Source organism: Diadema setosum, chromosome 22, assembly GCF_964275005.1.
Source record: "Diadema setosum chromosome 22, eeDiaSeto1, whole genome shotgun sequence".
In the NCBI taxonomy this organism is placed as follows: Eukaryota; Metazoa; Echinodermata; class Echinoidea; order Diadematoida; family Diadematidae; genus Diadema; species Diadema setosum.
The window spans coordinates 18,731,250-18,746,672 of record NC_092706.1 but is presented as its reverse complement, the minus strand read 5'-3'; the positions used below and the strand labels follow the sequence as shown (position 1 = coordinate 18,746,672).

The window sequence follows — 15,423 nt, the reverse complement described above, 5'->3', positions numbered from 1 at the left end:
ATCACGACAAGGTCGACATCAGTGTATTTACAGCTCAAACCAGCAGTGTTCTCTATGGCCCTTGTGTTACATGTTTTCTTGATGCACCATCCCAAACACACCATGAAAGTGATTAGATAAATGAAGATGGTTTGGAGAATAGGTAGGAAAGAAAATGAAAATATTAAAAGAATCTTCACAATGAAATTATGAATGGAGAGTTTGAAGATGAAATAGAAAGATTAAATGAGAACTTACCTGTTTGAAATTTGATCTTTATTTTACGAGGGAGTTGTAGGAAGAGAATACATTGAGAGACCCGCTTTGCGCACGCGCAGTCATTTTTCGAAGCATCAAATGTGGCTGCTGGATATTTGAAAGATTATGGAGAACTTAGCTTCACGTTTGAAACTTTGGGAGGGAGAGGAGGGAATGTATTCTCTTCCTACAACTCCCTCGTAAAATAAAGATCAAATTTCAAACAGGTAAGTTCTCATTTAATCTTTCTATTTTACTTCTGGAGTCTCCGAAAGAGACTACATTGAGATTTTGAAGCTCAGTAGCCATATTTGTAAGAAATATAACAGAAATGACTATGAATTGTCATTTACCAAAACGGTAAATTGTTTACCTTGCCTGGTCATTTTAGTAGAGCAGTTGAAAGACACTTGCTCCCATCCAGCAAAGGTTTTCTGTAGTACTTTCTGAAAGTCTTTTCATTCGTCCAGCCTGCCTTCTCAAGGATAAACGAAACTGGCAAGTCTGCTCTGTGTGCAGCTGACGTCGCAGCTGCTCTTGTTGAGTGAGCCTTATATTTTGAAGTGTCGATTCCTGCCGCTGTCATAACATCTTTGATCCACCTGGAGATGGTTTGTGACGTAACTTTCGCATGGGGTCTGCGAAAACTAATAAAGAGCCGACGCTCTTGGCCTCGAATTTCCTCAGTCCTCCGTATGTAGGCTTTGATGTAGTTGACAACGCACAATCGACGATCTGGAGGGTAGGCTCTCATGCTCAGTGTGTAGCCAGCGTTTCCAGGCCTATTTTGTTTCAGTAGCTCGCTGAAATGAAATGTAACTGATGATCCCTTGAGTATCATGTTGTCCAAATTCAGGAGCTGCAACGACTGTGCTCTCTGTGTTGAGATGAGAGCCATGAGCATGCATAGCTTTTTGGTGAGATCTTGTAGGCTCAGTGCATTTGCCGGTGACAGCTTTCTGAGATAGCAAAACACAATATTTACATCCCAAGTATCTACATAGCGAGGTCTTGGGGTTCGGAGATGGAAAACTCCCTTCATAAATCTTGATATCAAAATGTTGTTCCCAACTGTAGAGGCACCATCCTCAAGAACTAGGAATGATGCGAGCGCACTTCTTGCTGTGTTGAGTGCATTGTATCCAAGACCTCCGACATGAAAAAGCTCACTAAGAAATTCTAAAACAAACTGAACACTAGAGTGAAGATGGCTTTTCTTCTTACTCTTGCAAAAGTCTTTCCACTTCTTTATGTACACACAATATTGCTTCTGGGTAGAGGCTCTCCAAGAAGCGGCCAAAATGTCCACAATTTCCTTCTTTAGTCCTGTCCTTTCGAAGGGCTGCCGCATAACCTGCAACAGAGAAGATCAATTCGATCATACAAGGGATGTGGTTCATGCGTAACAGGTTGCGTTAATAGGTTCCTACTCCTTGTAATTAGCACTGCTTCACCCTTTAACATCCTTTTCAGCTTAGGAAACCATGCCTGTGTGGGCCAATTTGGCACTACCATTATGCCTTCAGCTCTATCTGTTCTAATTTTTTGAAGACATCTTGGGATGAGACAGAATGGGGGAAAGGCATAGAATTTGAGTTCTCCCCAATCCAACGTAAATGCATCTACGGCTTCTGCATTTGGATCTGGCAACCAAGTGACATATCTCTCAAGTTGGTTGTTTAGTCTGGACGCAAAGAGATCAATGTCTGGAAGCCCAAAAACTGAAACTAGTTTGTTAAAGGCTTGCTTGTTAAGCATCCATTCATTTCGGTCACTGAACTTTCTAGACCTGCTGTCTGCCTCAGTGTTCTCACTCCCTGGAAGGTGTGCTGCAGTAACCCAAATATTACGTTCCATGCACCACCTCCAGATGTCTCTAGCTGCACTGTCACAGTCCTTGGACTTAATACCCCCCATGTTATTCAAATAAGCAACTGCTGTTGTGTTGTCTGACCTAAGGAGGACATGAACATCATGTAAAGAAGAGCAAAAGGACTTCAGTCCGAACCCGGCTGCCAATGTCTCCAGGTAATTGATATCATTCTTTCTAGCTCTTTCCATTTCAAGATCGTTCCATCTGCCTCCTGTTTCAATGGACAGATTTGTGGCTCCCCAACCAAGCCCACTAGCGTCTGTACGCAGCTCAAGTGTAGGTCTGTTACGCTTAATTGGTGCACACTCCTCAAAGACATGATTAATCCACCATTTGAGCTCTTCTTTCCCTTCTAATGACAGCTTCATAGGTCTGTCAAAATGGCCTTTGTTAGCTTTAAGGGCGGCAATTTTGTCACGTTCTAGGCATCTGTAGAAAAGAGGGCCATGTTGGACTCCAGGGAAAGTAGCTATTATCTTCCCGATAACATGTGACACCTGCCTGATTGTGGGTCTAGTATTGTCAAGCAAGTCTGAACAGACTGTGATAATGTCCTGCATTTTCTCTTCTGGCAAGGAGATAGTCATATCTCCAGTGTGCAGCTTAAACCCTAGGAATGTGAGCTCTTGTTGGGGTTCTAGCATAGATTTCTCCTCATGGACTACGAAACCTAGCTCAGACAGGAGATTTGTGGTTGCACGTACAGCCTCCTTTGTTTGTTCTATTGACTCTCCGATAATGAGAGTATCATCAAGGTAGCCTAATACTATGTGCCCCATTTCTCTCAGTGTAGTGAAAACAGGTTTCATGAGCTTGGTGAAAAGTCTGGGCGCTGTGCTGAGCCCATTTGGTAGGACTTTGAACCTGTAAAATTTCCCTTGCCATGGAAATTTCAAGAATTTTCTGTGTTCAGTGTCAATTGGAATGGAGTAGTAAGCATCTCGGAGGTCGACTGAGGCTAGGAAATCTCCTGGGGAGATTAAAAGGGCAGCTGTATGAATGTTATCCATTTTGAAGTGTTGTACGTTCACACACTTGTTCAAATCTGTCAAATCAAGTATTAGTCGAACACCCCCATTTTTCTTGGGTCGTGTGAAAATGTTTGAGAGAAATTCTCCTTCTTCATGACCACATTCTTCGATAACATTCTTAGTCAGTAAGCTTGCGATCTCTCTGTCAATACAAGCTGAATTGTGCTGGTTTGGTTTGTATTGAATGAAGGGCTTATCCCTCCTAGGGGGCATACATGCTTCTTCAAATTCAATTTTGTAACCCCTGATTGCTGCCAAAATAAATGGATCAGCTGTGATTTGGCACCATCGCCTGTAAAAAAGCCTCACTCGACCTCCGACTGCCACTGGAGCTTTCTTTGGAATACATTGCACACACGTACAAATACATTGGGGAATGCAGGTATGACCATGATGTGAATCGAAACTACCTACCTCTTTGGGTATGCTGGTAGTTATTTCTTGCGCTGCATTGGAGGCCTGTGCTGTGGAGCCTGTTGTGGGGGGCGGCTCGCTGTGCGGGGTGGTGGCTGCTTGCTGTGACCCCACTGTGGGCGCTGACCTAAAAAAGGCCTGCTACTACCGCCGGCTGTTGGTCTGTGTGTTGAGGCAGCTGAACTTGCAGTCCAGCCAGCACTTCTGTATTGTCGCTTGGAGAAAGCTGCTCCCCTGTACGGGTGGTACGTACTAGACTGTGGCCGCGAAATTGGGTTTCTCATCACCCCTGATGCAGCTTTCTGCTCCTCTTTGAGATCTTTCATTCTCTTTCCCAATTCATCCCCGAATAGGAATTTAGTGACGGGAGTGGAAGGTTTGCAAAGATGAGAGTAAGTGGCTGCCATGTCCGGCTTGATAAGTTCTTTCCTCAACGAATTGAGTTCAAAATTGGCATTGCACAGCAACGCCAATGCGTCCTGCTGTGTGTCGGTCAGCCGAGGTGATGGGAAGGACTGTATTAGCGCGCTCAGGCCCTTCGTCAGCGACTTCTGCACACGCTGTAACTTGGCATCTCTACTGCGTGTGTGTTGCGGTAGGTTATCCCAGATCGGGCCGTTCACCTTCGGTGTAGCGAGGTAAACACAGTTGCTCGGGGCTGGATACTTAGATGCCATCTCTTCCAACACTTTTTCTTCTAGAGGGTGGCTTATGAGGTAAGTAGTAGAGCTGGCTAAGTCCTCGTCTACCGGTAGCCCTGTATCACCCGGCTTGGCAAATTTTGCTGCGAGAACGGGAATTTCTAGCACGTCTGCCGCGTCTGACGCAAATTCGCCTTCTTCTCTGTTGGCTTCGCCCGTGTCACGCACGTGCGGCTCCCCGCACTGTTGAAAATCAGTTTCCATAGGAATTTCACACTGTCCGGCGCTGTGCGCCTCATCGTACGCCACAAAATGGCGCGATGCCGGTTTCGGCGGCGTGGAGTTTACACTGGGCAGCGCGTCGACCACTTTACTCAGAAGACTTTCCAGTCTCGATAGTCTGTCCTCGACATCCGAGGATTTTTCGGCCGTCTTTGGGCCCTGCTTCGCTTGCGGCACTTTACCCGCCATGTTAGTACCGGAAACCGTGACCGACTTAACTAGTTTCTTTTTCGGCTTGACTTGTTTGCCTGTCGGAGGGGAACGTTCTTCGCAAACAACGTTGGTGTTTGCCACTGCGCCGGGCTTAGCCGGATGATGCAGCTGTTCTTGGGGCTGTTGTACCTCCATCACCGTAGCCACCGCGTGACTTTCGTGGAATGAGGCCGCTAGAAAAGGCTGTGCTTGCCGCCTTGCTAAGCACCGAATAATCGTTGTACGATATAGGAAGATAGCGGAATCTAAATTCCACTAACTGCTGGTTTCTAGAACCGTTAGTACCGCGAAATGCGAAAAAAGATCAGAATTTTCGACTGCGATAAGGGAACTGCGTTCGAATACTCGTGCGTAGAAAAGCGATATGACTGCGCGTGCGCAAAGCGGGTCTCTCAATGTAGTCTCTTTCGGAGACTCCAGAAGTAAAATATATGGAGTGTTTGAAGATTACAATAGTGGTTCACCCACAAAAGTTTATCTCTACCTGATTGCAGCTTCACGTTTATTAAAAGGAACTTAGCATTTGTATTCGTATGAGTGTTTTGATACCTGAGACAAACACAATCTGTATCAAATGAGATAACAGAAGTCTGTTTTTCCGGATGTTGTAATCTTTGTTCACTATGCAGGATATGCAAGTGAGCATCCAATGAAATAAAACACAGAGATACATGTACCTTGCTGTGATGATGCTAATTATAAAAAGCATAATATTAATCTCAAGTGGTGTCATTTGATATTCATAGACCCCAGACAAATAAAAACACCTCAGAGAATTTCTGTGCAAAGAAACCCTTGCGATGTCATGAAAGTACATTTGAAAGATGAGGAACCTCAACACTTACTTTCACCCTACAACAAGGACAGATCAGATTTCTTTCAGGAAGTCTACAATTCACATCAAATACGATACCTAAATGGTAAAGAAAAAAGAGTAAAGATCATAGGGCGCATGGCCAGCTATGAGTGGGATGAGAAGGAGTACAAACAAACCCTGTTTCCATGCATGCTACAACTCAGTGGGTGGACATATATAGCATCAGAAGTTCCATCGAATGTGGAGCTAATCTATTCCCGGTCTCTGGAGCGGCACTTCGTAAGTTTAAGTGTCTGCGAGTGAATGGTGGCCTAAGACAAACTTACGCCAACTTCTTCCTTCCCATTATCTCTTTGAGGGAGCTTGACGGAAAGGTCGCAGACGGGACACCGGACTTCGGAACCCATTTCACCCTGCACTGTCAAAAAATTGAATTTGAGATGTTTTTAAGGTGCTGGCTCATGGGTGGTCCCTGGTCAGAGCTTCAAGGTCTTCAAGTAGATCTTTTCACTTACCAGTAACCTTTTCAGTCCAATGACAATGTATTGCTATACGGTTCCACGATATTTGCTCATGCGACAACTGCTCCCATAAAATATTCACACGCTAAGCCAAACATTATTTCTACTCATAGACATAACCTTAACCCTAATCCTAATCCTAATCCTAGCATCAACCTACACCTAAAACTCTATCACAACCCTAACCCTAGAGAACATAAGACCGGAGCAATTGTCGAAGGAGCAAATGTTGCATCACCGATGTCAACAGGATTCTATGATGGCGTTCCTGAGAGGATTAATGTCAGGAATGGAGCCCTAATGTTTAATCCAAGATAGAATGAGGGGGCAGAGACTAACTAGCGTTCACTCACTCAGGCAGTGCATAGTTGTAAGCACGTCAGGTGAACATCTAATATCATTTGACACTGTAGGAACTCATGAGGCGCATGAGGCGCACACTTCCTTCAATAATTCATACTCTTAACCATGATCTTTTAAAACTCCTTAACAATGGCCCTTGAACAGTTAAACGATGCTGGTGGAATCAATACAGGCACTAACTGGGGAGACGGTACTGTCACAATGTTTGCCTGAACACTCCTACGGGGTATCAGCCTAGAAAAAAATCTCCAGTGCCTGCGATATAGGACAAGAAACTTCAAGTGGGAAGTGACCCATAAGAGGTGGACTCCAATGCATCTACTTCACAGAAATATGATCATTCAATGACTTTTAAAAACTGCGAGACAGTGGACAATAGTTTCCAGGACCACAGTCATGTAGAATGCTACATAATATGTCAATATTATGTTCATGTGCTGATAGTATTTTGATAATTTTAGTGTTTGCCATTTCTATGCTAAGCATCAGAGCTTTTTATTTTGTATAAGGCACATTTCATTAACAAGCAAGTCAAAAAGGTAGCTCAAAACTATTTGATGGGTTTTGCTACTTTTGAGCATGTAACTGATAGTGGCAGTGTGTATGGCGACAGATATCAAAGGATGAAGGCAGATGAAGGCACACCAAATGGTTTGTGCAAGGTCAACATCTTTTCATCATGAAATTGGCTCTCTGAATTTCACTGCATATTTTATGCTAGCAAACGATCAGAACAAAATGGTAACATTCAATAAATCAGGAAAAAAAAGTAATTCAAAACCAAACCAAAATTTGTAAAGGCAAAAAAAAAAAATAAATAAATAAAATAACATACAAATTTGTAAATTTCCAGGACTGTTCCATGATACATTCATAATTCTGCATATTCCATGACTTTTCCAGGCCTGGAAAAACTTCATCAAAATTCTATGACTTTTCCTGTTTTACCATGCACCGCAGGGACTCTGAGAAAAAGATAAGACTAAAAAGACTTTGAAAAGTGGTTTCTGGGGCGTGGCAGGTTACAGTAGTTCAAAAGATGTTCTCTTGTCACCTGGACAAAATGGAGCAGAAAAAGGACCACTGGACACTGCCACAGAGATAAAACCTCATCAACTTAAAGCTTTACAAAGGTTGCGAGGTGTAGCATGATATACAGAGAGGGATAAACTATACAAGAAAGTAGTAACATTCAGGAGATGGCTGGAATGTTAATATTCAAGTATTATTGTCAGTTATCTATCCCTTCACACAAGGCCTTCTAAAGATAGAATTTATTATTATGATCAATGTGAGGGAACTGAAGTGGAAATTTCAAGGTTTAGCTGAGAGTGATGTTCGCTGCATGAAACATCGCTCCATGGATAGGAAAAATCACCTTGAACTTGACTGAAAACACTTTGAGTATAGTGTCAGAACAAAGGCCACCTGTTGCAAGTTTGTGAATCTAGTAACAGAATTGGTTCTAAGTAGGCCTCCATGAAGACCATAGATATGAATCTTAGCTGACTGTCATGGAACAGCCCTGTCTGTGGCTGAAGAGACTGATGCGCAAGTGGCAGTCGTCACACAAGTCAGACTTGTGGACCGTCTCTGGGTTCTAGGGCAAGTACCCCCTGGACAAATACCCCGGACCCTTCCCCTGACCCTAGCCCTAACCCTAAACCTTATCCTAACCCTAACCCAAACTCTAACCCTAATCTTTATTCTAACCTTATAACTAATGATTATTTAGTGGGGGGGGGGGGGAGTGTTGGCAATTGCCCTGATACGGTCTCTGGGCTATACGAGTAGCAGCACTCTTTTCTGTGGGTCAGCTTCTCTTCTGCTGCACTCTTCAGTTGATCCTCCTATCTTCAGTCATATAGTCTGGGTACTTCTTCAGCTCTAGCGGTTAGTGGCTAGTTCCTCCCAGTGTGCTATGTTGGTCTCCTGAGCCTTCAAGTCCTTTTGACCACATCAATGGTGCTACATAAGCACTTGCCCAATTGCCCAGGGCAAGTGAACATCAAAGTCAGGCGAGTGTTTTGGGATAATGAGAAAAAAACAAAACCCAACAACACTTGCCCAAATGGGCAAGCAAACAGTTTTGGTGTCACCCCCCCCCCTTTTTTTATGCATGTAGCATTGGTACTAGCAATGTGGTTTTCCAGAGTTTTTGTCTTATTGAATTTGATCTCTGGTTTTTTACCCTGAGTTCAATTAAAGATGATCGATGTTGTCTAACAATTATCTGTCAAATAAAAATGAAAACAAATACATACAAGTGGCAGATGAACATGCATCCAGATTTGTTGCACCCACAATAACCAGCTGGCTCTTGCTGTCTTGTACGCCTCTCTTGATCAAGCTGTACATTGACATCACATTGTGTATCTAATGGAGCCTTTGAGTATATTCATGTAGAGGGAAATACTGGAAGTGCAATAAAAATAATGAATGTGTTTTGAGAGAAGAGAAATTTTGGAGCCACATGCAATGTCCTACCTCTACTTTTCATACATGATCGGTGAAATATGTGCACACCGTATTCACATGAACCAGGGAGGTGACACCTCCTTGTATGAACATTTGGCTCCTTTTTGGAGTACACACTGAGTACTGATCTATGGGAAATAGAATGAGACTTTGGCATGGGAGATAGAATAACATTTTGGCATGGGAAATTCTGATGATCTAAACAAGCTAGCAGGCAGGCATATGTTTCTCCCTAAATTTTTGTGCATAATGGTGACCTTGAAATGTCATATTTGATTAGCCACTGTTCGATGTAAAGCTATATTTGTACCGAGATGAAGTGTATGGCACACAGGGGCCAGGAGAGGGGTAACATAGAGTTCATGTCTGTATATTATGACTGCTGTTCATATCAAATGGCTCAGAAAAAATATCACAGACCTATTACTGAGTATATCTGAGAGGCCCAGGCCTAGGATGTAAGCCATCTCATCAATTATACATATTGCAGTGCAATGCCACATATTTTCAATTCACTTCAGCCTTTTGTGTCAAATATGGTTTATGAATGATGCAACCCACTGGACAGTGAGTGAATGCGTGAATGTTTATGAATCAGTCCTAGCCTCGTGTCATTTGGATGACAGTGTATCAGCATATAGAGTAAATTTCCCCTGGTCGCACCGGCCATTCAGTCGTTCTATCACTGACCCATTCATGTGATAATCCAACCACACTGCAGCATGTCTGACTTTCCCATTCATCCAGGATTCCACTCCCATTTAGGACTTTCCCAGTGGCAATATTCTTGGATTATTCCCTATCTAGAAGGCAATCTTCTTGCTCATCAATTCATTAGTTATTTATGCCATTGATATTGTCAATATCAAATGCAGTCTGATTTTTAAAAAAAAATCAACAACAGAATTTTAAAACCACTACAAACCAATGGAATAGACTCCATCACAAAACCAAAATTTTCATTTCTGCTCCACATAAAAGGGAGGAGGGTAGGCTCCATCTCTTGTCAGTTCTGATAAAACATCGCTCGTGATGAAGAAGCAGGGTATAAACCCCCGTAGCATTCACCGATGACATCATCGACATACTTCTGCCTCCCTCGAAAAAAAGAGGTGGGCATAGGGCCAACAGGAACTGTTTCACACCCGTTTAACTCCAAGCAAATTTCCCAGCCTACAATCCTGTCTGATGAAATGAATGCCAGCTACTCACGTCCAGACGGTAGTGATAGGTTGAAATGGGAAAAAAATAAAATAAAATAAAAAAGGGGCGGGGCTCTACTTGTAATGCTGATATTATGTCATTAACTCTTTCCATGTTTCTGTTCCTCCACGATGCCCCTGGGAATATATCAAGCAAACAGTCGAAGAAGAGCAGTCTGTCTGGGTGCAAACATAGGAAACCACTGTGAGCTATGTCATGCCAGAAATAGTTTAATGAAAGCAAGGCATCGGTGAAAGTTAGAGCAAAGTCTGGCTGGAAGAAGGCTAATGTGTGTCTGCATGTCAATTCATCATGTATCATAATCCCTCTCTCACTCTCTCTCTCCTGCCATCTCATAACTTCTACAAACTGATGCTTTCAGTAAGCATGCTGGACTAATCAAAGACATTCCAACTGCAAGAACAACCAGCCGGGTTGAAACAGTCATACGGCCCATTCACACACACCAAAAAAAAAAAAAGCATGATTCAAATCGGGACTCAAATCATGCTTTTTTGTGCTCTGATTCACAGGTGGCCAAGAAAAAGAAGAACTCACCAGTTTGTAAAGAAAAAGCATGACCCAAATTGCACCCCCCACCCCCCTTCTCCATGACATCACACTGATTACATAACAAACCCAGCAATCTGTGGGAAGGAGATCCAATCATAACTCAAGCTTTCAGCACTGGAAATAGATGAAAATTCAAGCTCAAGTTTTTTTTTTTTTGGTTTTTTTGTTGCTATTTCAATAAGCGTGCTATTTTATGTCCTATTTATATCAGCCCAAAGAAAATAAGCCCGACATTTTTTCGAGCTAATTCGAAGGCTGAGCATGAGCAAACAGCACCGGTAGAGCATGGGCCTTCAAAAAATTACCTGCAATTTGTGCAGGTTGCCTCAATCAATCAGGTCACACACACACTAAGCGTGATGGGTTGGACTGCGCTAATTTCTTGAGGTGAATTCACATTATCAAATAGCGTGCTGGTTCACAAATCATTCCACTATTTCGGAAATTTCCTGAGTATGGTTTGAGAAATTTTCTGGAGCTTAGCTTTCAAATTAGCACGCTAATTGAAATTCACATTATCAAATAGCATGCTGTTTCATCATCGGGTTTTGAAAATCCAAGCTCAATATTCTGAAAGTAGCGCGCTATTTCAAAACACCGGACTGACGCGAGAACACCTTTAGTGTGCAGTACCTATGGATTCCATGATGTTTCTATACATATGTTTGTTTGTTTGTTTGTTTGTTAATTTCATTTCTGCAATTTTTAATCACAAACAAAATTGTAAATGACAGTATAATATTGCATTTATGATACAGTATAATGCAGACATAATGCAGTATACTTTAACCAAGTAATAAACCAACATAACTAAATGCTTTGCGAAGGGATATTAATAAAATGTTTGTACTATCACGCAAGTAACCTTGTGGGGAAAAAGAAGAGACTGCCATCATTTAAGCAGCTGCTGTTTTTTTTTCTCACCCTTGTCCTATAAATCACTATTAGCAGGTATTTTTATGAAAAATATAAATCTGTGGGTTACAAATAAAGCTTCTTCCTGTTTGAAAAACAAAAATGATAGGAGGAATACTCCCTTTATGTAGGAAGAGCTTGCAGTTATGATGTTGTGATTTCCAGTAAAGTCAGCTAAAATAAGCATTACAATGTCTAAAATTGAGCACCTTACCTTGACTAGTACACGAAGTTGCAATGGTATTGAATAAACTGTGTCGCACTATTGTAAGCTGGTGCACCAGGTCATGTTTAGGTGCTTACCGTTTTAGTCTTGCTATGCTTATTTTATTCAACTTCTGCTGTAGATTATGTCAAGAGAGGCTAAAAAGAACTCTTTAGTTGGAGCAGAACAAATACCAGTCGTAATTAGATTGTAAGTATAGGTTTAAATAGTATGTTTTAAAATATGATTAACAGTAATGACGATAGTTGTAATTATATATGAATGCATGTGTGTATAACTGTACATATTATTTGTAAGTTTGTATGATTCTGCTTGAGTAGCATATTTTGTTTATTCATTACCAGTGAAAAACAAATTTCTGTTCATTCAGTGAACACACAATACTAATATCACATCATACATATATAGATACTTCAATCTAACATCTCCTTAATTTTTGACACACGCACAAAAAACTGTTTACGTTGGATTGGATTTCCTTGGACGTTTGAAACAAGCACTGGAAACATGAGCCGGTTTAGCTGGATCCTACACAGTCAGATGGTATAACTGCAACAGTTGACTTAGTGGAAACACATGAGGCCCACTGCCGTGGGTAAAACGGTCCGTCTTTGAGACAACTATCAGGTGGTAAATAATCTACTGTGGACAGAGGGCCATGGGCTGGAATGGAAGACTTAGCACATACATGCACCATATGTATGATCGTCTGTGTGTGTGTGTGTGTGTGTGTGTGTGGGTGGGTGTGTAAGTATGTATGTGTGTTTGAGAGAGACAGATAAGTAAATATACATGCAGAGAGAGATAGTCTTGGAGATGGTAGATTTACGATAGTGAGACATGAACCATGAGCTGTATTTATCCCCCTCTACAGTGTGGATTTCCTGCGGGATACTGGGGATGTGAGATCAAGTTCAAGAAAAGCAGGTCACCCCTTCCACATCTTATCTTGATTACTGGCGATGGAGGCACTGCCTTGGTGACTTCCCTATTTCTCTTACGCTCACATCGACAAGCATTCACAGTAGATCTGAATAAAGCCAGGGGTTCACAGATATTCACTTCCGAGGCATGAATACAAATCTATAATATATTCAAACGGAAGAACATATCTCGTTATCCACACATGATTGTTTCCTGTAGTACCTGCATTCACAAAGTGGCATAAAACTTGGTATTCATGCGGCGGGACATTTTTCTCTGCCATGTACCGAGATGCATGCCTTTTCCCCTGGCTGTGAATTCAAAACCTTTGTTTACAGCTAAACCCAAATCACACCTCTTAAACAGCTCTTAGGAAGATTAGTCATTCCTAGTAATAGTATACGATTGTCCCGCTTTAATTTGTTTGTCTGCTATGCTGTCTCTTACATCCATCCTATACGGCTCAGATATAATGTCTTCCAAGCATTCTTATCATATCCCTGGGGAAATCAAACTTTCTTTGTTTACAACATCACTCTGAGAAATGTATTTCTTTTCTTTTTCACAAACCTGCCACTGAATCTAGTATCTCAGTGATATCGGTGCCTGCTGGCCATCACGCTACTGTGTCCAAAATGATACAATGAAACGGTTATTAGACATCAGATCCACAAAAGGGTCAGCAAATAGAATTGTCACTTTAAAAACATCTTCTGGTTACTATGACTCTCCTCAAGCCATTCACATTTTTTTGTAGCACAATCTGTTTTTCTACGGAAGTTTCATAATATCTAAAAAAAAAAAATGTTAACATAAACAACAGATGATAACTTGCCAAGATTAGACTGTATGTGTTGTATAACAAGGGACACAGTACATTTGTTTCCGTTGTGTAAAAGTGACAACGATCTGTATGTCTTCTTACTACAGCCATGTCTGACAACGATTCTTACAAAGTTTCCCCCAAAATGAGACTGGCATACCGTGTTGCAGCTTCCCCTACCTTTCACATCAGTGTGTTCTTCCTGACTTACTTTCAATGTTTATCAAGCCCAATGCATGGGGAAACGTGATATTCTGGGTACTGTTTCACAAATTTATGTGAAAGCCGCATTTTCCCTCCACAGGAAGAAGAAGAACATGACCTTTAAAAACAACTCAGTGCTAATGGACATGCACTTGAAAAAAGAAAAAAGAAAAAAAGCTGCGGTGGGACAGGCTCACAAACCTAACGGCTTTAAAGCACAAGAAAGGAATGCATGAAAATCTCAACATCGGGATTGCCAGAAACTTTAGCCCACTATCAAGTTACAGAAATATCAATATATACCTATACTCTCTTTTTATTTTGTAAATAAGATTTTAGGATTTGATCTGAAAGTACTCTGCTTGATAGTGGACAAATTATTTACTAAAACCATATGTCTTGAATAACATTGGAAACGTCTGTATCACAAGTTGAATAATTCATTCATGACAAAATTGTTTGTCATTTATGATGCGCATTTGAGAAGAGTGGTTAGTAATGCCTCTTTTCGATCTGTTGCTTTAAACATTATTCAACAAAGTATACGTCACAACAAATGTTACAAATCGTCATAATCATAATGAAGTCATGCATGTACTCTATGTCAAATATTTCTGTTGCATGTTCACTTGTATCAAGCTCACGGACAGAATAAGTTCATGGTTTGTGTAAGACTTGACCTCAAAAGCAGACTGCCATGCTAGTTGATAATGTGGAGTTCAGCGACTGATGTCTCACATCGTTAAATGACACATATCTCTTCAGAAATTCCTCGTAACGGAAGTAGGATCAGAGTCGACAGAAGCCGATTCGGACAAGTTCAAGTCGCAATTAATCCCCCTTGTTTGGACGTCTAGGAGGAGGATGTAACCGTCTTCAAACATCACAGATTTCACCTTCAAATGCCACCCTCCTCCTCCTCCTCTCTCTTGTGAGGCACTCTTCAAGGATAAATGCAAGCCACGTGGTGAGGGAGTTCTCTGGGTGCACCCCTGCACCCTCTCCTCCCGTCTCTTGCAAAAACCGCAGCAAAACATCCTCTCTGCGGCTGGGTTCATCATCGCTGGGCTCCTTTGAGTGATGGAATAGATAAATAAATAAATCCACGCCAGTAAGATTGATGCCTCTAATTGGAGTTTAGAAGGGTCACATGATCCAGAAATGTCGTGCTGCATTAGATGAAATCATATAACAAGGATGGGGGATCGTACGTTAAAATAAACGCACCCGAGAGGATTAGGCTATGGTAAATGCACAATCAAACATGGAGGGAAAAGGACTGCGTCAAGCCATCCCTACAAAACATCTCATTATATGTTGTCAAATACCTACACAACACAAGCCTGTTTCATTGAGATGGAGGAGTTCCTCTTACATCTATCTTCCGCACCAGCCTGTTTGTCATACGACAGGGTGGTATCATGCTGCCTCTCAAACGGCCCTAGCACATCAGCAGAAGATGATGAATACATTCTATTCTCTTGCAAAACAAAACTCCCTGAAAAACCACAAACCCCAATGTTGCTTCCTAAAAGACATCTTACTGTACTCAATGCACAATACCATGAGCAGTGTGCAATCATATCTTTTTGTTGAAATCCTGATATACTTCCAACAATTTTTTTTTCTAAGAGGAAAAGAAATTCAAGATGATGAAAGCAACACCTTTTACTTCTTGCCGTAAT

The 15,423-nt window shown here is 41.7% G+C and overlaps 3 protein-coding genes across 3 annotated transcripts in view; all 3 read right to left on the bottom strand.

The window, feature by feature from the left end:
• The window catches only part of LOC140245031 (uncharacterized), a 335,831-nt gene that overhangs the window by 86,765 nt on the left and 233,643 nt on the right, over positions 1–15,423 (bottom strand). The window lies entirely within an intron of this gene.
• Positions 616–1,738, bottom strand: LOC140245068 (uncharacterized). Its single transcript, XM_072324664.1, has one exon. The coding sequence runs from the start codon at positions 1,586–1,588 to the stop codon at positions 620–622; it is 969 nt and encodes a 322-aa protein (XP_072180765.1). The 5' UTR covers positions 1,589–1,738; the 3' UTR covers positions 616–619.
• On the bottom strand, positions 1,469–5,096 carry LOC140245067 (uncharacterized). Its single transcript, XM_072324663.1, has 2 exons — positions 3,556–5,096; positions 1,469–1,591 (listed from the first exon to the last, which is right to left on the bottom strand). Exon 1 carries the CDS (start codon positions 4,824–4,826, stop codon positions 3,576–3,578), a length of 1,251 nt encoding a protein of 416 aa, XP_072180764.1. The 5' UTR covers positions 4,827–5,096; the 3' UTR covers positions 1,469–1,591; positions 3,556–3,575.

Bases quoted from the DNA above. Each gene is read 5' to 3' on its own strand.
- LOC140245068 (XM_072324664.1), bottom strand. From the start codon at position 1,588: ATGCGGCAGCCCTTCGAAAGGACAGGACTAAAGAAGGAAATTGTGGAC.
- LOC140245067 (XM_072324663.1), bottom strand. From the start codon at position 4,826: ATGGAGGTACAACAGCCCCAAGAACAGCTGCATCATCCGGCTAAGCCC.